Source organism: Colias croceus, chromosome 13 (genome assembly GCF_905220415.1).
Source record: "Colias croceus chromosome 13, ilColCroc2.1".
Lineage (NCBI taxonomy): Eukaryota > Metazoa > Arthropoda > Insecta > Lepidoptera > Pieridae > Colias > Colias croceus.
This window is the reverse complement of record NC_059549.1, coordinates 28,132-53,558: the sequence shown is the minus strand read 5'-3', so window position 1 is coordinate 53,558 and position 25,427 is coordinate 28,132. Positions and strand designations below refer to the sequence as shown.

Below are 25,427 nucleotides of genomic sequence, written 5' to 3'. Positions count from 1 at the left end.
TATGTAGTAATTTTAATATGTTTTGTAAACAAAATGTAAACGCCGTTAGTTAAAATTTTCATACTATGTTATATAAAAAAGCTAGATACGTTACCCGCTCTCTATTTTGGCAAGAAAAAACTCAGCTAAGTGCCCGAGTTTCACTTAGTCACGCACCATTCAGCGTCGTGGCTGGACGTTCTTTTTATATTGTAATCGGCAGTTGTTATTACGAAGTACATGAGTGAGACATGTATTATGTCTCGTGCGTGAGAGTGAAAGAGAGAACAACTGTATTGGTGATAATGCGTTAGTAAGTAGGTACCTATGTATTAATTACGCTGTTTTTTAGTGCAATGATGTTGGCGTATGCCGCGTCTACTAGTATAATAGATCATTGAATGTAACCTTATCTCTTACGTGCTAGGATTTCGATTGTATTGTATTAGGAGTGAGCGCATATGTTATTTGTATTGTTTTTTTGAAATGTTATTTTGAATAGGTATGACATTAAATTTAATTATTATATTTTGATAATTGAATGATTATCAATACTATTTTACAATTGATTATGAGAATAAATAATTAAGTTCATCGATTGAGTTACTTTTAAATTGTAATTTTACATATAAATTATGAGAGCTTTCATATTATCTACAACGCACCCATTTTACAATTCAAGTCTACACTTAAACTAGAATCGTATATTTTATTTTTGAATATACTGTATAGTAAAATTGCATAAGTGTGAGTACTGTGAAGATGCCAGCATTCGGCATTCAGCTTAATCGGCCAATAATCCCACAGGTACCGACATATATAAGCTTCTTGGTACCGACTAATCTGACCAATGCAAACTTAGCACCCCATCAATGGAATTTTGGGTCGAAAATGACCTTGATCGATAGGTCTCCGTTAGGTCCTTTAAGGTCCCACAATTTTTTCGTTAGGTCCCCTTTAGTTATTTTTTTTTAATAATTTTTTAAATTTTGGGTATAAAAAAAATACACTTTAGCACCCCATCCATAGCACATGTGAGGTGCATGATAATGGATATTAATTACACTAGGTACAGTACCTTTTGGTGATGCACAAATAACCACACACTCACAGTTTTAACGTTTATTACTCCACATAGAAGGAGAGAGACAATTATCAGATACAAGCAACACTTTGGACATGAAAATACAAGAACAAAAAAGACACTGACTAGATGCGCATTCGGTAACTAAGATCGAACTGTAATTTTACAATATGAAGGAACTTGATGTAAAGTATTCCGATCTACCCGCTGGGAGCGTGATAATTTAGTCGCGGCACGCATACTACCCAAATACCGCGACTATGTCATGAAATAATAAATATTATAATTACTTTGTATAAGTGTTTATGCATGTCTGTATTTCTTGTGTTTTTGTGTAATGAATGTTTGTGTTATAATTAAATACGAATATAAATATGAAATAAAATATTTAAATACTTGTTGTGTGTAATATATACGTATGATAAAATACATACACTAAAATATTGTGTGTTAGCCACAGCACAATTGGCGAATTTTATCAAAATCGTATTCTTTACCGTTGGGTCCGTATAGGTCCATCATTGAAATTGTTCAATTATTTATTTTATTAAAATTATAAAATAATTAAAATCTGCGCATGCGCCTTAGAGCATTAAGGCATGCGCATATCATACATAAGCAGCGCGAAATTTAAATTGGTATCGTTTCATTTATTAAATAGTTGAGTTTTACTTACCATTAAAACTCGTATTATGTCCAGGAGCCTTATTCGAGGCCTTTAAACAATAATGAGAGAGACATCTTTGATTTCCGGCCGACATTACGTAGTTGTAGTTCCAATTATCTCCACAGAGGGCCTCGTTGTCGCGCTTCCGTGTTTACCAGAGTGACGTTTGTACAGCTAAGCTTTTAAATAATGGTTCTCGCAGTAATAAGCTCATTGAGTCTCATTATTTCTAACAATTTAATTTTATTAATTATTTAATCAAACTAACTACCAGGCAGGTCTTAATGTAAGGCCTCGAATAAGGCTCCTGGACATAATACGAGTTTTAATGGTAAGTAAAACTCAACTATTATGTCCTTACGCCGTTATTCGAGGCCTTTAAACAATAATGAGACATTGTTTGGTTTCGCCTGGTAAACAAGACGCCAATGTGATTATTTACAAAAAATAAATTAATATATTCATTTCAATTTATTATTGTGATAAGGGCTCAAACAGAGCACATAAAGAATTATTCTGATTATTAACCGGTCTCACTTCTTTTCTATAATATTTTTTGAAGGTATTTTGTGACCTCCAATTTCCCCTTGCAAGAATTTTATCTATAGATTCATTGTCTAACCAGCTCCTAGAGGCAACAGCTGATCGAACGCTACCAGGAGCAGCTTCAACACCCGCCTCTCTCAAAGCAGATTTCACCCAACCAGCTATTACAGTTCTAGAAGCGGCTTTCGCCTTGCCACAAACGGTTACAAATAAATTATCTACGCTAGCCAAGTTACGCCTATCCATGCCCAGATCTAATAACTTTCTAATCCAAAATACGGGGTCGATATTACAGTTACTTGCGTTTGACAATAACTTCCAACCTGATTGAACATATGAATCCGAGTCAGTCTTAGATCCATGTTTGGGCCAAAAAACTATAGAATTTTCTACGGTACTATCTACATAAAAGCCTTCTGCAACACTCAAAAGTGTCAAGTCATGTATTCTACGACCTGAACACAATAATAATATAATGGCACAACGGCGTGAAATTTCCCACAAGTTACTACTATTCTGCACATTATGATTAGTTAACCATGATATCAAAATGGAAGTATCCCAAATGTTACCCGCGCGCAATTTTGGGCTAGTATTTGCTATAGCTTTTAATATCTGTTTTACTAAAATATTCGAACTTAACTTAGAATTGTCCTCCGTTTTACATAAAGTGGACACGACTGATTTATGAACTAAAATTGTCCTATATGCAAGTTTTTCGACTAAATGTAAATCAGCTAAATATTTGGCTAAATCAGATCCTGTTGGATTCTTAATGTCGACATTGTGTTTTAAACACCAATTAATCCACCGTTCCCAAGCAGGTTTATACGTTTTAAGAGTAGAGCCTCGCCATCCTGACCGCAAGAGCGATTTTTGCTGGCTTGACCATGTTTCTAATGCTTGCGTCCACCCCCACATTTCCAAATTTCGAGAACCATATTCTTTACCTTTGGTGGAGGGAGGCCCGTGGTCAGATCTATTAGTTTGGTCTCCAGGTGGCGGACGGTGAAGGGTGGAGCTATCGCTCGCGACTTCAGATCTGCTCTCCAAAATGCCCGCGGCCACCTCGGTGCTACTATTAGGTACATACCTTTCGCTCGATTGAGATGCATCAAAACTCGGGGCAGGACACTCGGAGGAGGAAATACCCACGCTAACCTGAAGGTCCACTCCCAAGCAAACGCATTGTGTTTCCATGCTTGTCGATCCCGTTGGTCTAGACTCACATATTTGGGTACCACATGAGCTCGTGTTGAAGCGAACAGATCTACATCTGGCACTCCCCATTTCGCAAACACTAGATCTGTCGTTGAAGGTAGTAAATGCCATTCCGCGGGGGACATGTTCCGCGATAGGCGATCTGCTTCCATATTGTAACTGCCTGGAATGTGGTGAGGAATCAAATGTATGTCGAAAATGTCTAACAGATGGTAAACTTCGTAAGTTAGTTTCATCAGTTCCGCCGACCGACAACCCCCTTCGTTTTTCAAGTAGGCTACAACGGCTTTGTTGTCGCACTGTAGAAGAACTGACGAATGAATCAGAGAGGGACCCACTTCCCTTAAACATTTGACAACAGTGAGCATTTCCTTTTGGTTCGAATGAAGTAAGCTTTCTGCGCCCACCCATTCTCCCTTCATATGAATACCATTTAGCTCGGCCCCCCAACCCGAATCCGCCGCGTCCGTTGTTAAGAAATGTGTGGTTGAGGGAGGATGAATTCGAGAGAACTTCTCGCAATTTACTAACCACCACTTGAGCTCCTTGACTACCTGTTGCGGCAGATGAAACGACGTTCGGTCTTGGTGTTTCAGCAGTCTGTTTGAAAGTGTTAAAAGACAACGGAAATTGAGCCGGCCCTGGGGTATTACGAGACGGGCAAAGTTTAGAAAGCCTGCAGTACTCTGAGCCTCTTTCAAAGTTATGACCTGACTCTTCAATAGATGTGAAATATTTACCTTTATTTTCCGGATTTTGTTTTGTGGTAAACTCTTCCTGTTCTGCCACGTGTCCCATACTATACCCAGGTATTCTAAAGAGGTCTGAGGTGAGAGTATAGATTTGTTGGTGTTTACCTTCCAGCCCAGCTCCTGTAGACTTTTTAGCACGAACTCCACTTGGTTGACGAGCTTGGCTCTGTCCTGGCACACAATTAAAAAATCGTCGAGGAAAACAATGATTCGAATACCTTTTTCGCGCAGAAATTCCGCTGTCCAGTTCGTCAGGGATGCAAAAACCTTGGGTGCTGTTGCGAGCCCAAATGGTAAACAGGTCATCTGTAACATCTGGCCCTTGTACATCAACCTCAGAAAGCAGCGATGACTCACGGCCACGGGCACGTGACAGTACGCTTGGGTGAGATCGATTTTTACCATGAAATCGTGCGGCTGTAGAAAATCTGGAACTCGATGTACCGAAATTAGTCGGAATTTCGTTATTTTGAGATACTGATTCAGTCTTTTTAAATTGAAAATTGGACGCATTGAACCGTCGCTTTTTGGTGTTAGAAAGAGGGTAGATAAAAAACTGGGCGTTTCGGGGGCATGCTGTAAAATATTTTCGGTTAGCATATTGTTTATTGCCAAATCCATCTCGACAGATGGAACAGTTTGATAGTGGACCTTGGTATGGCGCGGCATGACCAAGGGCGGTTTCGCTTGAAAAGGAATTTTGTAACCTGTTATTATTTTTAGCAGTGCTTCTGGAGCACCCCTCTCTTTCCAAATACTCACAAACTCCGTTAACCTGCCCCCCCGAAACGTCTGTAAATAGTCAAAATCTTTTATCACCTTTGCCTCTTGGACGCGAGGCACTAGTACTGTTAGATTGCGGTCGGTTAAAACGCATTTGCTTAGATTGTGATCTAAATTGAGGTCGAAATAAACGCTCATTAAAGTCATAATTAGGACGCACTCCTTTGGGAGGTGCATAATGTCTAAAACTATTATTATAATTGAACGCAAACGGTGCAAAGGGGCGACCGGTTTGGTTCTGAATAAACGAACTAGGTCCAGGTTGCGCAGCCTGGGACCCAGAAATAGCTCGCTTTTCTTGCGCAGAAAAGGAGGATTTATTTTGCGAAAAAATTTTATTTATACCGCCATTTATTTTTAAAAATTCAGAAAATGCTTCCTTTTCAAAAATATATTCACAAGAAGGCGGAATCTTTTTTAAACTAACCCTTAAAAACTTATCTTTTACCAAATTTAAGAAAAAATCCCTTCTTTGTTCAACAATATCCGCTCGCCGACCGCATACTAATAATTGTAAGCAATCAAGAGAAATTTTTTGAAAACTGCCCGAAAATGTCTCTTTAATTTTAGAAAGCAAAGATTCTTTATTTATTTCCTCACTGTCATTAGTCCATTGTAATAATTCCGATACGCCCTTTTTTAACGCATCGCTTTGCATAATTAACGCATGAGTAATAGCACTTAACGACTTTTCAGTTGCAATTAAATTATTAGATTTTTCGAATTGTTTAATTTCATCGTTTACTTCAAGATCAACAAATCCCGGACGAGCGTTATACAATTTTTGAATATCGGCATAACGTACGTTTGTCCAATTCTCCGAATTGAAATGTTGAAGAGAATTTAATAATTGCAAATGTTCAGCTGAGGTATTTGCTACGGTTGGCTCTTTTAAATTTGTGGTCAAATCGAAGTTAAAAGAAACGCTCGGGTCGACAGCCGGTTCGCTTACATGATCACAATTATCTAGATTAATTCCATCAGAACAATAACTATACCCCGGCGGGTAGTAGCCAAAACAAGAGGAGAAATTCGCAAGAAAATGCTGTATTTCACTGACCTGATTTGAAAGTAATGACAAACTTTCATTTTCCTTACGTGCTTTCTTGTTCTTACTAGGTTTGCTGCTTTTTCGTTTTCTTTTAACCGTCTTTTTAGGTGAACGTACGACCTCCTCTTCATCCAACGATAACGACGACGAAGAATCGCTGGATACCAAATTATCATTTGGCATCTTCTCACTACTTCCGTCACTCATTTTAAATACACTTTACACAACAACTTCTATTTAAATTTTAAACTGTTACTAATTTTAGTATTTAAAATTTTTATTTGAAAAACGTTATTTTTTCAAAACGTAATATAATAGCAAACTACAACTTTTATTCCAAAGGATAATAAACGAACGCTAACAGCGTTATCCCAAGATATACTGTCGGTACGAAAATTAAGACGCCAATGAGCTTATTACTGCGAGAACCATTATTTAAAAGCTTAGCTGTACAAACGTCACTCTGGTAAACACGGAAGCGCGACAACGAGGCCCTCTGTGGAGATAATTGGAACTACAACTACGTAATGTCGGCCGGAAATCAAAGATGTCTCTCTCATTATTGTTTAAAGGCCTCGAATAACGGCGTAAGGACATAATAAATCAATTGTTCTGAGAGTGCTTATTTATTAAAAACCTACTTTTCAACCTTAGATCATTAAGTAATGGATGGAGTACGCTAGCAAATGTTCTAACTAAACTTTCTGCCGATTTTGGTGTGGGGAGGGTAACTCACACTATGAAACACAATCACACATTCACAGAAATAATTTGTGTCTTTACAAACTCAAACTATTACAAAATTGACACACATATTTTTTTACACATTGCATCACACAGAAAAATCTCTGTACATATCCGTAATAATACAATCGTTCGAAAAGGATGCAACCATATCGATATTACAAAAATAATAATTTTGTTGAAATTAGAAATAACATTAATATTATATTCATAAAAACTACTACACAGGTCATTTGTAACGTTTTCATCATTATTATATGCATACGAAAAAACAATAAAAAGGCATTTTATTTGTATTTGAACATGTATTCATTCATCACAGCACATTTCAATAAAATAAATATGTCTCTAAGAACATTAACAAAAGTTTATGACAGTCTGAACGAAATGACATAAATATATAATCTGAAACATACGCAATATTAATACATACATATAAACAAATTACATAATAGAAAGGTGAAGGTGTAATGAAAATTACAAAATTAACATTACAAAAAAACGGCTAAATGCGAGTAGGATTCGCGCACGAAGGGTTCTGTCTGCCAGTTAAAAGTAACTGAGCGTAAATTTTAATAAATATAAACTTACAAAATAAACATTATACTCCTTTTTGTGCAGTTGTGTAAAATTTTGAAATAATAAAGATTATTTCTCATCTCATTTCAAATTATACTTATAAAAATATTTTTTTATCGACAACGATAGCTAGAAGTAGTCCGTCACTAAGAAAGTCGTAAAAATTTACGACCTTTTAAGCGACGAGTTTATAAATTCAACTCTATCACTAAGTTTAAATTTGTATTTCTTTCCAAGATAGTCTCGTGGGGAGTGCGGTTCAATATCGCGTTCTAAATTCAACTTTATTGCTTAGTTCATAAAGATTAAATTTGAGTATATTTTCTTTCCATGATAGTCTCGTGAGGCCACATAAATGATTGAGTAAACATGACTCGAGTGAACATGATTTGATCATATCGCTAAACGATACATCGACGATTATCGATATGCGCAGATTTTAATTATTTTATAATTTTAATAAAATAAATAATTTAATTTCAATGATGGACCTATACAGACCTAAGTCCTAACGGTAAAGAATACGATTTTGATAAAATTCGCCAATTTTGCTATGGATGAGGTGCTAAAGTGTAATTTTTTTATACCCAAAATTAAAAATATATATTTACAAAAACACTAAACGGGACCTACCGAAAAAAGTGTGGGACCTTAAAGGACCTAACGAAGACATATCGATTAAGGTCATTTTTGATCCAAAATTCTATGGATGGGGTGCTAAAGTGTATTTTTTATACCCAAAATTTAAAAAAATATTTAAAAAAAAATATTTTTGGGGACCTAACGAAAAAATTGTGGGACCTTAAAGGACCTAACGGAGACCTATCGATCAAGGTCATTTTCGATCCAAAATTTCATTGATGGAGTGCTAAGTTTGCATTGGTACTAATCTGTGCTCCATTCACTGTTCACATAATATAATTAATGGTGTAGACTTCGATTATGCGGAAAGAATAGTATAACAGGTAATATCAAGTATTGTAGTACCTGTTCTCCATATTAATTGTATTTTTTAATTATATTATGTATAATCTGTGTGTATAATAAATACATCAAAAATGCACTTGCATACAACACACATAGGTATTTGGTCTACGTATTTGGTTTTCGGACGTAAGCTATCTGTCAATTATTTGTCAAAGTCAAAAGCCCAAAGCGATCATGATTCAAATTTCAAATCTAGAAAAAGGCAAAATATAACCTAACTTTATTTTTTAATCCAAAATAGATTAATATTTTTGATATTTTTGATCGGATAAGTGATTATTTCAATAAAAATAAACTTTTCGAATATACTGATCATTCAATATGTCTAAACCTGCAAGTAAGGGTTCAAAAGGCAAATCCAATGAAGAAGTTTTCGCAGGTTTCCAAACGCTAAGAAATGAACAAAGACAATTGGCTAATAAAATCTCCGAGTTGGAGATGGATTTAAACGAACACAAGTACCTAGTTACTTTATTATTTTCATACCTCGAACCACAAGTACATCCAAACAAAGGGGCTTACTTACGTTAAAAAAAAATTGTTACAGGATAGTCATAGAAACATTGCAAGGAACAGACCCAAATAGAAAGTGTTTTCGTATGCTCGGAGGAGTTTTAGTGGAACGCACCGTCGGGGAGATATTGCCTGAACTGGAAAGCAACCGGGCAAGATTACCTGGCGCTATTGAGGTATAACCTAACAATTACACCGTAAAAGTAAATATTTCAATGTTCTTAGTATTTTATACGTTTTGACATTTTAGGCTTTAAATGAACAACTATCACGTAAAGGCAAGGAGATCAATGAGTACATCGAGAAGCACGACATCCGCGTGCAGCGCGGCGCCGAGCGGTCCGCCGAGGAACCCACAGAAGAGTCCACCAACACCAAGTCCAATGTACTCGTAGCTACTGCCTAAAAATCGTTCAACTCTTATATATCTTATTTTGTGCTTGACTAAACCCCATGACGTCTGCATTATTTGGCCTTTTTGAGATTTGTCCTGAAATTCTCTTAAAGTTTATTTTGCTTACATATTCTTCTAATATTATGTCATATTCGTCTGATATTATGTCTACACAAGTGCATTTGTATTGTTACTATCTTAGATATTTATTTCTTGTATTAAATTTAGGTAGTTGAGTTAAATAAATTGTCTTCATTTACAAACAAAAGCAGTTTATTAAAGAAGGAATGGTTTTACATCGTTTTAATTCCTACAATATATCATTTTTTAATCACAACCATTAAAAATATATAATATGTATAACAATTTAAAAAGTGAATACACTTTATAAAAATTTAATATAATTGCAACCCTGTAATATTTACTTAAGGTATTAAAACAGTTTTTAACAAAAATATTTGTTTTTCTTTAAACATCCTTATTACTATTTTTGTAACTTATACAATTCTAATTCTAAATATAGATGTATAATATCTCTTTCTCATATAATATTCATAGTGAATACATTCAAAATTTATTTCATCATTCTTTGATAAAAAAGCATTCACAGTTCACACATTCAAAGAGGTAATAATTCCAAAAAAAATACAGTTGAACTGAGAACCTTTTTGAAGTCGGTTGAAAAATTAGTTAATTTTCGAGATCTTTTAAATATCTTTTCCTACCATTTTGACATTAATACAACCAATTTCAAAAAGTTTCCCAATATAATTAAGTATTAAAAAATTTGAGTCGCTTAGAAAACTAAAAACAATTGGATTTTTAGTTTTTTAAACATAGCAACATAATTATTTATCTATGATATACACAAATGTAACACTTACACCTATATAATATATATTATATATATTGTGTAAAATTTATATAATTCTACACATGAATTTTTTTATGGAAATACTACTAACATTACATAATAATATGTAAAAACAATGTTTACAATAGCAGATTTTAAACTTAAGCCTAGAGATGCATGAAATTGGTAGGCGCGTAGGTTTCGGTCTTGGCCTTGGCGGGCGTTTGTTCGCTCGTCTCGTGCGGCATGTGCTGGTCGTGCGCTGTGTGCGGCGCCTGCTGGTCGTGCGGTCGGGGCGCGGTGGACACGGCCCAGTCGCCGCCGACGCCGCCGCTCTTGCGCAGCACGCGCAGGCCGGTGATCGTCATGTGCTTGTCCACCGACTTGCACATGTCGTAGAGCGCGAGCGCGGCCACCGCGCAGCCCGTGAGCGCCTCCATCTCGACGCCCGTGCGGGCCGTGGCGCGCGCCTCGCACGTGAGGCGCACCCGCCCGCCCGCCTCGCTCGCCGCGCCCGCCTCGCGCGGCAGCTCCACGCGCACGCGCGCCAGCTCCAGCGGCAGCGGGTGGCACATGGGGATGAGGTCGGCCGTGCGCTTGGCGGCCAGCGTGCCGGCCACCTGCGCCACGCTGAGCGCGTCGCCCTTGGGCACGGCGGCGTCGCGCAGCAGGCGCAGCAGGCGCGCGCTCACCTGCAGGAAGCACTCGGCCTCGGCGGCGCGCGCGCGCACGGGCTTGGCGCCCACGTCCACCATGCGCGCGCGCCCGCGCTCGTCCAGGTGCGACAGCGTGCAGTAGCCGCGCGCCGCTCGGAGCGCCCGCCCCGCGCCCCGCGCGCCCCACGCCCCGCCCCGCACCGCACCTGCCGTCAGCCGCCTATCAGTATCATGGGCCTGTTGTTCTTGGCGCGCGCCAGATTCTGCATGCCTACAACACATCAGCGCCGTTGATCCGTTTACTGTTTTTAATTGAACACTCTAAAAGCTGAATCCGTGCGAATAGTTCGATCCGGGAAATGAATTTTGTTAAATTTGGCAGTGATGAGATGTCCGGCCAGGCCCACGTTACAGAATAAGCAAAGTTAAGCGCGAGTACTTAATTCGGCTTATTTATTAACTATCGAGAAATAGTGGATGATTGGCTATTTTACTGTTTTTATAAAAATATATAAAATTTATCGGACATCTACCATGTTTCTTTGAAAGAAAGAAGAATTAATCACTAATGTATTATTTTATTAAGATTTTATTAACTGTGGATCACTAATTACAAAACGGAACAGACACTCCTAAGGCAATACATTATCACAAAAAGCCATGTTTTTAGTGTCATAGTTGTTTGTATACCTACTAAAATCCACAGCACATTTTTAAGAATATTATATTTATTACAGATAGAAAATTATGTTTAAAAAAATATCAAATGCGCAATACTTTTCCAAAAATTGTCAAATAAAGAAAAAAACAATTAACATCAAACATAAGCGAGTATGAACTATTGCATGATAGGTGTGTATAGGGTGATTTGAGGTGAATAGTTAAATATAACTAGATTTACAACTACTAAATGTTAGTAGCAAAAGCGGCAAGTTGCGTCACGTGTGTGGTGAGTGGTCACGTATACGTGTGTACGGGAGCGCGTGTGCGAGTGTGTATGGGCGGGCACGTACCGGCGTGCTGGGGCAGCTTGCGGCGCAGCGCGGCCCGCACGAGCGCGGCGAGGTCGCCGTCCCCCGCGCCCGCGCGCACCGCGTCCCGCAGCGACACCTCCGCGCCGCCGAACAGGCACACCTGCGCAACACACAATGTAGCCAACTCTTTCGTCGACATAATATTCTCCGTTCGTCGATTTCAAATCAATTTCTTTTTTAAAATTAAGCGTCTAAAATCTAAATAAAGAAAATAATAATTATGACGTAGCTCTGACGCAGTGGCGGTACGTTCATACAAGCCGAAAAGCCCGGCATGCCTTAGAAATTCGCTACGCTATAGGAAAATACCCAAATTCACGTTTGAATATTCGCGCGCAATGAGTAATTCATAATTTGCTCCGAAATTCAATGAAAACTCACCTACAAAACCAGTGTACCATTTATTTTGACATTACAATCTAAATTGAATAGATTATAAACCTAAGAGCAATTAACCTATAGAGTACTTGTATCGAGCGTATACAATTTACATATATTTGTTTCTCTCTATCTAAAGAAAACGTCGTATGAAAGAATGAGACAGCTATAGACAACAAGCTACGTTTCAACATAGTCATGGCACCATTTTTACTATAGGTACGTATTTAGATAGATAGAAGGTGATAGTGATGGGATGTGCTTTAATCGATAAAATCGTGAATGTATTTTGCATTTACGGTTTCGTGAAATAATAAATAATAAAAAAACAAAACTTATAATTAATTTCAGTTGAATACATTATTTGTTTAATCCTACGTATATAATAAATGCGAAATTATGTGAGAAGGGATGTTACTCTTTCACTGCGGAACCGATTACAATGAAATTTTGTACATACACACTTATGTTAGGTTTTATCCCGGAAATCCCACGTGAACGGGAACTGTGCAGGATTTTCTTTAAAAACGCGGGCGGAAAGTTAGTACATTATAAAAGAAATTTTAAAACTTGAAATGTAATTTAAAATAAAGAAGGAAATGATGATAAAGTTAAAGGAGTGAGGAGAAAGGCACAGTCAGCATGAAGGAATCATGCAGCATTTTAACAAGTTAATAAAAGGACAGTCTTAATGAAAACATTTTCCTAACATCCTACTAATAAATCGAAAGTTTGTGAGGATGGATGTTTGTTACTCTTTCACGCGAATACTACTAAACCGATTACAATGAAATTTGGAAAAATTACTTTTGATCCCGTAAATCCAACAGGAATGGGAACTATGCGGGTTTTTCTTTGAAAACGCATGTATATTAAGTATGTATTTCAATAGTAGTTTCTCATCTATGAGAACTGTCATTTAATCAACCGTTTAATTTTCACATAGTTACACATTTAAAGTAGGTAACTTATGTGTAAAAATTTTCAAAATAAAAATTCACTCTCTTTAATCAAATGTATTTATTATCTACAGGAACAAAAAAAAAACGTAAGCGTAAGATTGCACAATTCTTCTAGAGTATCCATCTTGATAACACGTAGGCTCGAAATGCAGTGAACACAATATTGCAAATTGTGGCGGCGTCCAATCAACTCATGTCTCACGTTTTATACCCATTTTTTATTTAGCTCTGGAAATCTAAAACAAAATGAATTTATTAATAATCTGAAAGAGAAATTAATAAACAACAAACGAAAACTAAAACACATAGGGCAAATAAAACAACCACGTGGTATGTTTTATTTTCCTGCGGTAAAAAATTTACATCTATTATTTGCAACAACAACTACATATAAATCTGATTTATGAAACAAAATAAATAAATCAACGTTAATATGAAATAGATTTTTTGTCATAAATCGATAATATACGCTAGATGTGTTACAACACTACGGTGGTAAACAAAATGCCAAACGTGATATTATTGTGACGTTTTGTAAAAATTATTTCATTATTTTATATTCCACAACCCCATAAAGTGGGTAAATGTTACAGTTACAACATAAAATTACAAAAAAGCGCTTGATAAAACCTTCAAATAGGTTTAAAACATAAATATTTATCAATTTGCTGAAAATCACTTACCGATGGAAAGATATTTTTACATTGTTTTTATCCAAAACTCCCATTCGACTAGTGATAGCCGGTTGCTAAACATACAATAGTTATTTTAGCACACTGACAAATAAAAAGAAACACTGTACACTTTATATTTTCTAAATATTTCGTTAAAAACACTTGACGCACTGAGCCCACCAGCTGGTTGGAAAACAAACTGACTGCCGGCGCGCTACGTTTGAAGACAGTGAAGATACTCTATCGCTATCTCAATCTGGCTTATGCTGTTATTGACTAAGAGTAAGTAGATTAGAAAATATGTATTTTGTTCTGTCTTAATATAAGAACTCTATAGGTTAATTGCTCTTAGTTATAAACAGTGCGGTGTCGTTCTTGAGTGACATGTAGATGTCTCGCTTGCACGCGAGGGGTTTTACCGCGCTTTGCGCTCATCTCTTCTGACGTATGATATTCGTCGAAGTAGCTACATACCTAGCTATAGAAATCTATAGCAATTTGTATGGCGAAAAAAAGCCCGGCTTTACAGTGTGAAGATAGGTAGTTACGATTGCGCGAACGAACGTCGTGAATATTATTGTTATTAGGTATAGTTTGTTTGAGCGGGTGATTATACCGGTGTAATTAGGTTAAGTTTTTCGAATATATTGATAAAATAAAACAAATAGAAGTGCTATAATGTCATAATTAGTATGAAAACCAGTGTCGCCAAACCCACACATTTAAACCGATAGTTATACAGTACACTACAAGTAAACTATGTTACGGTTTATTTTAGTATAACATCCCTAGGTATAGTAGCTGTTTTGTTTCTCTTTGCTCAGAAATTCCAAATTCGAAAACATTCAGCTATTCCACAACAGAGGGCGTTAGTTTTCGATAGATATAACTTTGAACCTCAACACGTAGAGATAAGGTTGAAATTTGTGTCACTCTACATTGATGACATTAACTTGATATTAATCTGATGCTATGCTCTAAGGGATAAGGGTTGTCAGCCTTGTTATCGATAAATCACAAATAAATATTATTTTGTGCATTTTTTTTTCTTTCTATTATATGACTATAGTATAATGTGCCACATTTTGCAGTATGTTTATTACTACTAAGTACGTCTTTTCATATTATTATTATTAAATAAAAAACGGAATAGAATAGTATAAATCTATATTTACAAAATACAAACAGAAAATATGCATTATTTTAAATCTTGGAACTGCCGTAGGTTTGATGTATCGGTGGCCTTTGTTAGGCTGCTTAGTGCTGTTCGGCATCCAGTTAACTCGTCACGTTGCATATTTTATCCATTTCTCTTTTAAATTAGCCTCTTTGGGAAATCTATAAATAAATAGGACCAATGAAAGCTAAGGAAAAATAAAATAAAATTTAATATATATAATGTTTGTCTTTTCTAAAGTATCGATACTGTCGATATGCGCCATAACCATCACTAAACCGACATTCTTTTGTTTATTGCAATAATGTTCCAGAAAGTCTTGTTTGCTGTTCAATCTATAATAGTACTAATTACTAATGGATTAAGGTTCATTTTGACTAGATATTTGTATACAATTTTGACAAATTACGACAAGCGCAGTTGTAACATAAAATATATGTAAAATAAATAAAAATAAGACTTACCGATGGTATGGAATGCCTCCATTGCTGATATTATTTCGTCTGCTATTATTTTTGCACTCTAATACCGAACGACAAGTCCTAATTAATGAATAAATATGGAAAAAAGGTTTGACAGCTGACAACCGACCCGAATATTTTTCTGCGCACAACTGAGAGCAAGTTAGGTGATCTTACCTTACTAGTGACACGTGGGCCACGCCCACATCACACTTCTATTTGTTTTTACTGTTCTGTATCGATTTTAATGATAAACGTTTGACTCAACTGTTTGCGGACAATAAATTATATTAAACTGTATGACATTATATCTTCTTATATATAAAAATGAATCGCAAAATGTGTTGGTAAGCGCATAACTCGAGAACGGCTGAACCGATTTCGATAATTCTTTTTTTATTATATTCCTTGAAGTACGAGGATGGTTTTTATGTAGAGAAAACGTAAACATGTACCACGGGCGAAGCCGGCGCAGACCGCTAGTCTATAATATAAAAATGAATCGCAAAATGTGTTGGTAGTAAGCGCATAACTCGAGAACGGCTGAACCGATTTCGATAATTCTTTTTTTATTATATTCCTTGAAGTACGAGGATGGTTCTTATGGAGAGAAAACGTAAACATGTACCACGGGCGAAGCCGGGGCGGACCGCTAGTATAATATAAAGTTAGGTCGTGCATATGAGTGCTCACTTTAAGGTTTCCGTCAGCGGTGAGGCGCAGGCGGTTGCAGGAGGAGCAGAAGGGCTGCGTCATGGACGAGATAAACCCCACGCTACCCGCGTACCCGTCGGCCTTCCACACCTAGCGGCGCAAGTTACGATGTGTATATATTATTCATATCCATTGTAATCTCAATATCTTGAACTAAGTTACAAATACAAAGCAGTCCACAAACAAAACCATAGTTTAAAAAATGTTACACTAATATATTTGAATTTCGCCCTTTGACTGAAGTATGTTTACTCAAACCTAGGAGCTCCTAACTTTTCAGTCAAACGTCGAACGTAAATTATTCTGTTTCGGTTTTGGCCTGGTCAATTCTAAAAGCAACTGCAAAACTCGGTCAAACGTCGATCCAATTTTTTATTTATTTTTAAGTAACTTAATAAATTTTGTATTGTTAGCCTGCTCTATGTATAACTGAGGAAGAGGGAACTTCCCTACTACAGGTATTTTACCTAACAGGGAAGTTCCAAATCTTTTGTAGCCACACCGGCATGCTGATGAATAAATAAATTGTTTAAATTGTTAAATTGTATAAAATTGTAAAATCACGTAAACTGACCAATCAGGTGTCAGACTGGACTTGAAAGCTGCTAAAATGATAAAATGCTTTCAAATATACGGAAATAAGACATTACCTAATTCAAGATTGACTGGTCAATCCCCGATTAAATAAAATTGTATTTTGACGTTTGCCTGACCAAATTGGTCTCTCCCAGGTTTGATGAAAATTGTTTAGTAACGCCTTTAAAAGGCCGAAATATTTGGACTTTGACAAAGTCGTTATGTCAGACAGCTACGGCTATTTTACGTATAACAATCTGGCAAAAATTTGCAATCTCGCAGTGTATAATAAAAAAAGTGTATTATTTAATGAGTAGGTATGTGAAGGAAGGAAGGTGGAATTGCTCCTACTAAAAGGGAGTATCCTGGTGGCAGCGCACTGGAAGGGCGACTCACCGTGGCCGTGCGGCAGGGCGCGGGCGGCGCGGGGCGCAGCGCGGGCAGCGCCGCGCGGGCCGCCGCCAGCGCCGCCGCGCCCGCCACCATGCGCGAGTCGTCCCACCGGTTGCCCGTGAACGGCATGAACTCGATGAACCTGCCGCACACACACACATTCTATATCATTAGGGCCGGCGCAGATCGACACACTCGTCGTCATTCGCTTTGCAATTTTTCGAGAGATACATCATACACGTGTACATTAGCGAATAAAATGATGGATTGGGACATGTTATTGATATGATAACATTACTTGTAAAAGAATAAGAGGTGTTGGCACCATAAATTGGACATTGATAATCTGTGGTACACACAGCGTCACCTGGCAACACTGTTATTCGGGAAGACATCTTTGATTTTACATTATATACACGGCATTCTATACAATCCTTTTGTTAACCTACTCTTTACATTTGTTACATGAAATAATGTATATAATTGATATTAATTACTTTTTATTATACAACCCGACATACATAACAAGAGGAAATAAGAGTAAAAAAAGAAGAAACAGAACATTTTGTGGTGGTGGTGGCGAGCCCAGCTCGTCGGTAATAAATTGTTGTCATTTGATTTTGAATATTATTATTTTAATGAGGAAAATGTCGTTAATAGTTTGGCGATGAAAAATGCGCTGCGCTGCGCTCCGTCATATCTACGCCGGCCCTTATACTTATTTACTTAATAATATAAAATGTACTAGTCTATAGACCCTATTATAGCATCAATGAATATTATATGGAATACGAAAATACATGAAAAGGTATAGCGTAAGAACCACAGGGGCCTTAGACAAAGTAACAATTACAAAACGATAACGAAGTTAGAAATCGCAAAAATGTATGGGATTGACATAGATAGACCACGTGATCTAACGCGGCGTATGTCAATCCCATACATTTTTGCGATTTCTAACTTCGTTATCGTTTTGTAATTGTTACTTTGTCTAAGGCCCCAGGGAAAGTTCTTTGGCATAATTATTATTGCACACTTCGGTAGTGCTCTATAGCACTCTATAGTCACCGAATCAAAATATCACGATCCACTCTAATCACTAATTGAATAAATAAATGTTGGAGTTTGAATGTTCCTTACACAATTTGAACAGTGTAATATGACGCAATAGCAACTAACCACCTACCAAATTTGTCGCCTTACCTTGTGTTTTCGATGCCTTACCTAGACGTATCTAATCTGTGGCCTTACGTCATAGAGACGTTACCTACTGTATTGCCATGGCGCGACCTTGAAGTTTTACTCTCAACGCTCCTACAGGAGTTTCACGTCAATAATTAGGTAGTTACTTAGTTAGTTTTAAATGAAAATAAAACAAATATTTACAGAGGCGTGACCTATTTTGGAATGATGATTAAGGGAGAATTTTTTTCTAAGAAAAAACAAAGAGAAACATCAAAATATGGTATTTATTCATTGCATGACTCTTTAAATGTGGTCACTTTATTTAAATAAGGTTAAAATTATAATAATGAACTAATAAAGCGTGACTATTTCCAATGTTTTTATGTACTTCATATATATGTAATATCTACACTAATATTATAAAGAGGAAAACTTTGTTTGTTTGTTTGTTCGATTGTAATGAATAGGCTCATAAACTACTGGGCCGATTTTAAAAATTCTTTCACCATTCGAAAGCTACATTATCCACGAGTAACATAGGCTAAGTTTTATCCCGGAAATCCCAAGGGAACGGGAACTATGCGGGTTTTTCTTTGAAAACGCGGGCGAAGCCGCAGGCGGAAAGCTAGTGTCTTATAAAATTTTAGGTTGTATTTGTTACCGGAAAGAACTATGTGAAATAGGATTTATAATAATTATATGTTTATTAAAAACGTACCTGACTTCCACATTTCGGTCTTTGGTAAACTCCACGAAGTCACACACCTCATCATCATTGAAACCTTAAACGAATTTTAATGTTTAAAAATAATTAATTAATTATTAAAAATATTTTGTATTTCATATGCTGTTACCATAGTAATCTAAATAACAAGACACTATAGAAGTGCTATAATGTCATAATTGGTACAAAAACCACTGTCGCCAAAATCTACACGTTTAAACCGAAAGCTAATACTTAAATAGTACACACAAGTAAACTATGCCTTTTATTGGACCATTTAGTGAAAACTAAATAAATAAATATACATAGGTGTTAATAATAAGATACATTATTTCAGCATGTTTAGCCGTTATTCAACGGCATGCAAATTACTTAAATACATTTTTCATTAGATATACATTTTATATTACTTATGTCTTCTTAATTTTACTTTATTAAAATCAATTCATTTGTAATTCATTCACAATATTATAATTAATATTTCACAATTCATTCATATTCATTACAAAAATTACATACATTATTAAATTAAGACGCAAGTGAAGTAGACAATGTTAATTACGAGTTTAGGTATTCTGTAACACTATAAAAACATTTCTGTTGAAGCCATTTATGAAGTTCTCTAAAAATAATTTAGTATCTAAGTTTTTTAATTTAGTTGGCACTTAATTATATATTATTACACTCATACAAAGACAGTTTTTATTATATTTTTTTAATCTAGGATAAATTTATTAAGCATTTAAAAACAGCATTTTATTAAGTACCCTAACGCACGGTTTTACGGTTTATTCTCGAATAACATCCCCAGGCACATATGTTTTTTTTCTTTTTGCTCAGAAAAATACAAATTCGAAAAAATTTGGCTTTTCTACAACAGAGGGTGTTAATTTTCAATAGATATAATTTTGAACCTAAACACATAGAAATAAGGTTGAAATTTGTGTTAAACGTGATAATTAGAACGAAGTGACATTCGTATAACTTGTAAATATTCAGATTTCATTTTAAGGAAAAACGGCATTATTTAAAAAAAAATAATTACCGATGAAATGTTATTCCTTTATTAGTATAGCAGGATGAATTTCCGCAATGGGAAATGATGAAACGCACTATGTTTACACACGCACGTCTCAAGAGCAACTGAATAGCGACGAACGCACTGGTGGCTTGGAAGTCACCTGAGTGGCGACAAGGTCACGCGCGTTTACGACTTCTAGTGTCTTGTTATTTAGATTTCTATGGCTGTTACCTTTCATTAAGACTGTGTTCACTTTAACGGGACTGAATCCCAGTTGAAGCGCTAGATCGATGCATGCTAATACTTTTTGCAGGCCCTGTAAATATAGAAAAGCAAATGTTCAAATTGAGTAAAGGTTGATACTGCCCTACGAGTTTTTCCTCCTAGCGGTTAAACCGCTTGAGATGCACACGCTGCGGTTAAAAGCTTATGCTTTTAACATCCATTGCTGGAAAAAACTGCAAGTGAGGCAGCTTCAATCGTATGTAATATAACCAGACTTAGCGGTTCAACGGAAACGCAAGTCACTCCCCGACGAGTACAAGCTGGCGGTGCGGGCGGCGCCCGGCGGGCGACTCACCGGGCGGCGCGCCATGCGCTCGTAGCGCTCGGCGCGCAGCGAGTCGAGCGACACGTTGAGCGCGGCCAGGCCGGCGCGCTGCAGCGCGGGCAGGCGCCGCGTCAGCGCCACGCCGTTCGACGTCATCGCCACCGTCGCGATGCCCTCCACGCCCGCCAGCTCCTCTGCAACGACACTCGCCACGTGATACGCTGAACGTGCTCACGTATCGCTTGCCCATTCATATTTATGTGTTTATCTCTTCTTGTTTAATCGATCGTACAATTAATAGCCAGCCCTAAACCCTAACCGCTTTGTTAAACATCCAGCTTTAACGTTAAATACGCCGTTTAATGAACTGTCTGTCTGAACTCTGATGCTTGGGCTATTCATGTAAAATAATTTATGTTATGTTAATGTTTTATCAAAGTTTTTATTAAAATTGAAATTGAAGGAGCACATTGATGAAACTAACTATCTAATAGATAATATATTATGTATCTTAAATCGATAACAAAACTTAAACATTAATATAATTGATTTTAACATTTTGAACAGACTTCAAAAAAAGGTCGAGGTTCTCAATTCGACCATATAGTATATTTTTTTTTAATAAAATTATAGACGTATGCATAAGCAATCTGACAGAAAGGGTCGAACACACATACGTATGATGTCGACGAGGTCCTGCCGCACGGTGGGCTCGCCGCCCGTGAGGCGCAGCTTGGTGACGCCGAGCGCCGCGAACACGCGCACGAGGCGCGCCAGCTCCGCGCGGGTCAGCAGCGCCGAGCGCGCGCTCAGCGGCACGCCCTCCGCCGGCATGCAGTACTGACCTGCGACACACATCCACACATACCACTCCGTTACCTTCACAGTTCATGTAGCGACACCTCGCTCTGAATCGCGCAAGCGAAATGTTTCGCTACAGAGCTATATATACAACTTTCCGACATCATCCATTGGGGCCTTCACGGCCGGCCAGTCGAGTAGACTGGTCGAGGATCCTCCCTTTTTCGATGGAGGAATTGCACCTTCCTTCCTCCACAGTGGTGACCCCTGACAGTTCACAACTCCTTCTGTCCATCCATGATGTCCATGCTCACCTATCCCTTCCCCGCCCACGATCACCGCCCGCCAGCCAGCGCACTCGGCTTCAAATGGAAACCTGTCCACTACCATGTGTGATCGCGCATGCTTGGTCAGCTCCACAGCCATCCTCACTGCACACTCCGACTCACTGGAGCATTACACGCAGCATCACCGCACTCAGTTCCGACTCACCGTGAACTAGCGGCTTCCTGTTCCGGCTCACTGGAACATACCTGGCATTGGCAAGGCAATTCGTACTACGACCTCCGGTCTCGGAGGGGAGTCCTGTAGCGTCACCTCGCTCTGAATCGCGCAAGCGAAATGTTTCGCTACAGAGCTATAGTATATACAACTTTCCGACATCATCCATTGGGGCCTTCACAGCCAGCCAGTCGAGTCGACTGGTCGAGGATCCTCCTTTTTCGATGGAGGAATTCCACCTTCCTTCCTCCACAGTTCACACCATCATGAGCCACACAATTCCATATTCATTACTATATATTACGCAATATGGAACTGCACTGGAGAATCTGATAGTTGACATTCAATATTGTACTATACATACATATATCACAATCAATAATAGGAAGGTAATTATTTAGTTAGTATTGAAAATAATTGAAATAAAAATTTCAATTGTTATTTATTAGTACATATATTGCACTCACTCCAATAAATATATAAATTATTGACTATACATAATATAATATTGTGTCATCAGTTTAGATAATGTTATCTTATAAGTTCTGAAACATAGGTTATGACCTTAGTCAGTAACAACAGGTTAGGCTAGTCTCCAAAATATTAAAGTAGGACAGAATTATAAACTTAAAATTAGATTTTATGTTACAATAACTTAAGAAAATTATAATGATTAGAGATTGATGAATTCATAATGCTTAAAAATTGTAAGTAAAAGTTGACTATTGAAATTGATAATTATAATTTCAATTTACAACAGAAAAATTCCCAAGTACACTGTTACACAATCATAATTACTTATTTCTGCTATAAATTACTAATTAAAACCTGAAGTTGTTTAAATTCAAACCAGTTTTTGTTTCCTTCAATAAATTAACATGTTTTACTTTATGAGTAAATGTACACTCACTACTTCCACACAAATTTTTTACAAAATATTATAAATAATAAATCAACAGTTGTATAGGTCACAGTTTTAGTTTACTTACAGCGGAGGTTGCATCTTTCTGTCAGTGAAATCCTTAGGTAATCATGTCGTCGACCATGAAGATCCATTAGAGGGGGTTCCTTATTGCTTTTACTTTGACCTTCTACATTCTACAATATAGAAAGATAACAAATACAATTCTGATAATATGGTATCTATAAATCATATAATTCCCGATTTTATAATACATACATCACTGAAAAATCTTTTGTATTGGAATGCTACCGACTTTTTCGTTAGATGGGGTCTTGCGTTTATTCCAATAGTATAGAGCGGTGCAAAGAACTGCGTTTGCTTCACTAAATTCATATTTATGTCTTCTTTTGATATCCAAATTAAGCTTCGTTTTGATAAAGCTTTTATCTCCTGAAAATTTCAATGGATCAAAATATAATAATATATTTAAAAAAGGAGAAACAAGATAGCGCAGGTAAAATTCGAATCTGGTGTGAAATTGATAAGAAAAATAAACTTTAGTAACCTTATAATTTGATGAATAATTTACATTTATTATATATAATTTGATACCGCATCACAAAAATGAGACACTACGAAATTACACAGACACGCTAAGCAGACACGACTTATTATTTACCACTGAGCGTGAGCAAGTAATATTTATTTTTACAGTCACAGTCTTATTGCTCTGAGGTCACAGTAGGTACCCTTGCAGTACCCGAAGAGTAGTGCTGACTGCTGTCCACAGAGTAGATACATTATTATAACTGATTATATCAGATAACTGCTGTCTGTCTAACTTTAGTCATTGGTCACTTCTTGCTGGTTCAACATTTCAACAAGTTGAAACATTGACATATTTTTATATCAAACTAGTAGGTATCAAACAATGAATAAGGAATCACATGGAAGTGACATACCTACAAAAAAAGTGTGGCCGGCGCCATATTGAATGGAACAAAACATGGCGGTGTTTAGAGCCGAGAATATATCGATAAACATTAATATGTTTATCGATATAAAAATAATCTATAATATAAAAATGAATCGCAAATTGTGTTGGTAAGCGCATAACTCGAGAACAACTGAACCGATTTCGTTAATTCTTTTTTTATTACATTTCTTGAAGTACGAGGATGGTTCTTATGGAGAGAAAACGAAAAATGTACCACGGGCGAAGCCGGGGCGGACCGCTAAAACTCAAACTCAAACTCAAACATTCATTTATTCAATTAGACTACTATTTAGTAGCACTTTCGAATCGTCATTACATAAGTATTTTTAACATTTACCACCGATTCGGAAAGCAGTATCTATGGAGAAGAATCGGCAAGAAACTCCATAGTTGCTCTTTTAAAATCATGTCAATATTACATAATATGTAACTTATATCTAACTTATACATAATATATCATAATATGCAAAGAACTGTCCTGTGGTTTTTACGCGACAACCCTCCATGGGTCTTTATCGTCCATATATTCCTGAATACTGTAGTACGCTCTCTGAACTAGTACATTTTTTATATAAGTTTTAAATTTAGAACTACTAAACTCTTTAATATTGAGAGGAATTCTATTGTATAAGCGTATACCTTGACCCATAAATGAATTTTTAACTTTAGCTAATCGGAAAAATGGCATTTCAATTCTATTCCTGTTCCTTGTGCCATAATCGTGTCTATCTCCTACTCTTGTGTGTAAGTCGGCGTTTTTGTGAACATGCAAAATATTATTAAATATATACTGTGATGGTACAGTAAGGATACCAGTATTCTTAAAATGATCTCTTAGTGAATCCCGAGCACGTAAATTATATATAGAGCGAATGGCTCTTTTCTGTAAGATAAATATAGTTTCTATATCTGCAGCCCTGCCCCACAGTAGAATTCCATAGGACATAATGCTATGAAAGTAGCTGAAATAAACCAGTCTAGCCGTATCTTCATCGGTGAGTTGCCTTATTTTTCGGACTGCATAGGCAGCTGAACTGAGCTTACCTGCAGCGGTGTTGACATGGGCTCCCCACTGTAGTTTCTCGTCCAATGTTAACCCTAGAAATACAGTAGACTCAGTAGGATGCAATACCTCCCCGTTCAAGGTAATATCTCTGTTCAACTTTTTTACGTTAGGAAGTAAAAATTCAACACAAGTGGTTTTTTTGGCATTTAATAATAAATTATTGGCATTAAACCATTCAGATATGTGTAAAAGAGCACTGTTCACTTCGTCAACATTTGGGTCATGCCTATCCACATTAAAAATTAATGAGGTATCATCTGCAAACAGAACTATTTCACACATATCCTGCAAATAATAGGGAAGATCATTGATATATACCAAGAACAAGAAGGGACCTAAAATTGACCCCTGTGGAACACCAATGTTAATTGACGCACCGCTAGAACGTTCTCCATTAACAACTACAGTCTGTATCCTATCATGCAGGTATGACGCTATGAGGTTCTGTGCTTTTCCTTTAATTCCATAGTGATTAAGTTTACGTAACAAAGTACAATGTT

General features: G+C 36.9%; 2 protein-coding genes across 3 annotated transcripts; one reads left to right on the top strand and one right to left on the bottom strand.

The window, feature by feature from the left end:
• Positions 1-8,545: 8,545 nt before the first annotated feature.
• LOC123696706 (prefoldin subunit 2) lies at positions 8,546-9,755 on the top strand. The gene is made up of 3 exons (XM_045643061.1): positions 8,546-8,851; positions 8,941-9,082; positions 9,157-9,755. Exons 1-3 carry the CDS (start codon positions 8,715-8,717, stop codon positions 9,310-9,312), a joined length of 435 nt encoding a protein of 144 aa, XP_045499017.1. The 5' UTR covers positions 8,546-8,714; the 3' UTR covers positions 9,313-9,755.
• LOC123696705 (molybdenum cofactor biosynthesis protein 1) lies at positions 9,556-23,779 on the bottom strand. Of its 2 annotated transcripts, none has more exons than XM_045643058.1 (11): positions 23,430-23,779; positions 23,141-23,314; positions 22,950-23,058; positions 21,336-21,503; positions 20,689-20,852; positions 20,340-20,424; positions 19,082-19,145; positions 17,182-17,320; positions 16,189-16,299; positions 11,823-11,943; positions 9,556-11,015 (listed from the first exon to the last, which is right to left on the bottom strand). In XM_045643058.1, exons 2-11 carry the CDS (start codon positions 23,255-23,257, stop codon positions 10,321-10,323), a joined length of 1,773 nt encoding a protein of 590 aa, XP_045499014.1. In that variant the 5' UTR covers positions 23,258-23,314; positions 23,430-23,779; the 3' UTR covers positions 9,556-10,320. The 2 variants fall into 2 exon arrangements, with proteins under 2 accessions (XP_045499014.1, XP_045499016.1); XM_045643060.1 differs by having other exon boundaries at positions 23,544-23,779.
• Positions 23,780-25,427: the final 1,648 nt, after the last annotated feature.

Bases quoted from the DNA above. Each gene is read 5' to 3' on its own strand.
- LOC123696705 (XM_045643058.1), bottom strand. From the start codon at position 23,257: ATGAATTTAGTGAAGCAAACGCAGTTCTTTGCACCGCTCTATACTATT. The intron at 20,853-21,335 runs GTATGTGTGTTC...GTGTCGTTGCAG, and splicing joins GGACCTCGTCGACATCATAC to AGGAGCTGGCGGGCGTGGAG. The intron at 19,146-20,339 runs GTAACAGCCATA...AATTCGTTTAAG, and splicing joins GAACACAGTCTTAATGAAAG to GTTTCAATGATGATGAGGTG.
- LOC123696706 (XM_045643061.1), top strand. From the start codon at position 8,715: ATGTCTAAACCTGCAAGTAAGGGTTCAAAAGGCAAATCCAATGAAGAA. The intron at 8,852-8,940 runs GTACCTAGTTAC...AAATTGTTACAG, and splicing joins ATGGATTTAAACGAACACAA to GATAGTCATAGAAACATTGC. The intron at 9,083-9,156 runs GTATAACCTAAC...TTGACATTTTAG, and splicing joins GATTACCTGGCGCTATTGAG to GCTTTAAATGAACAACTATC.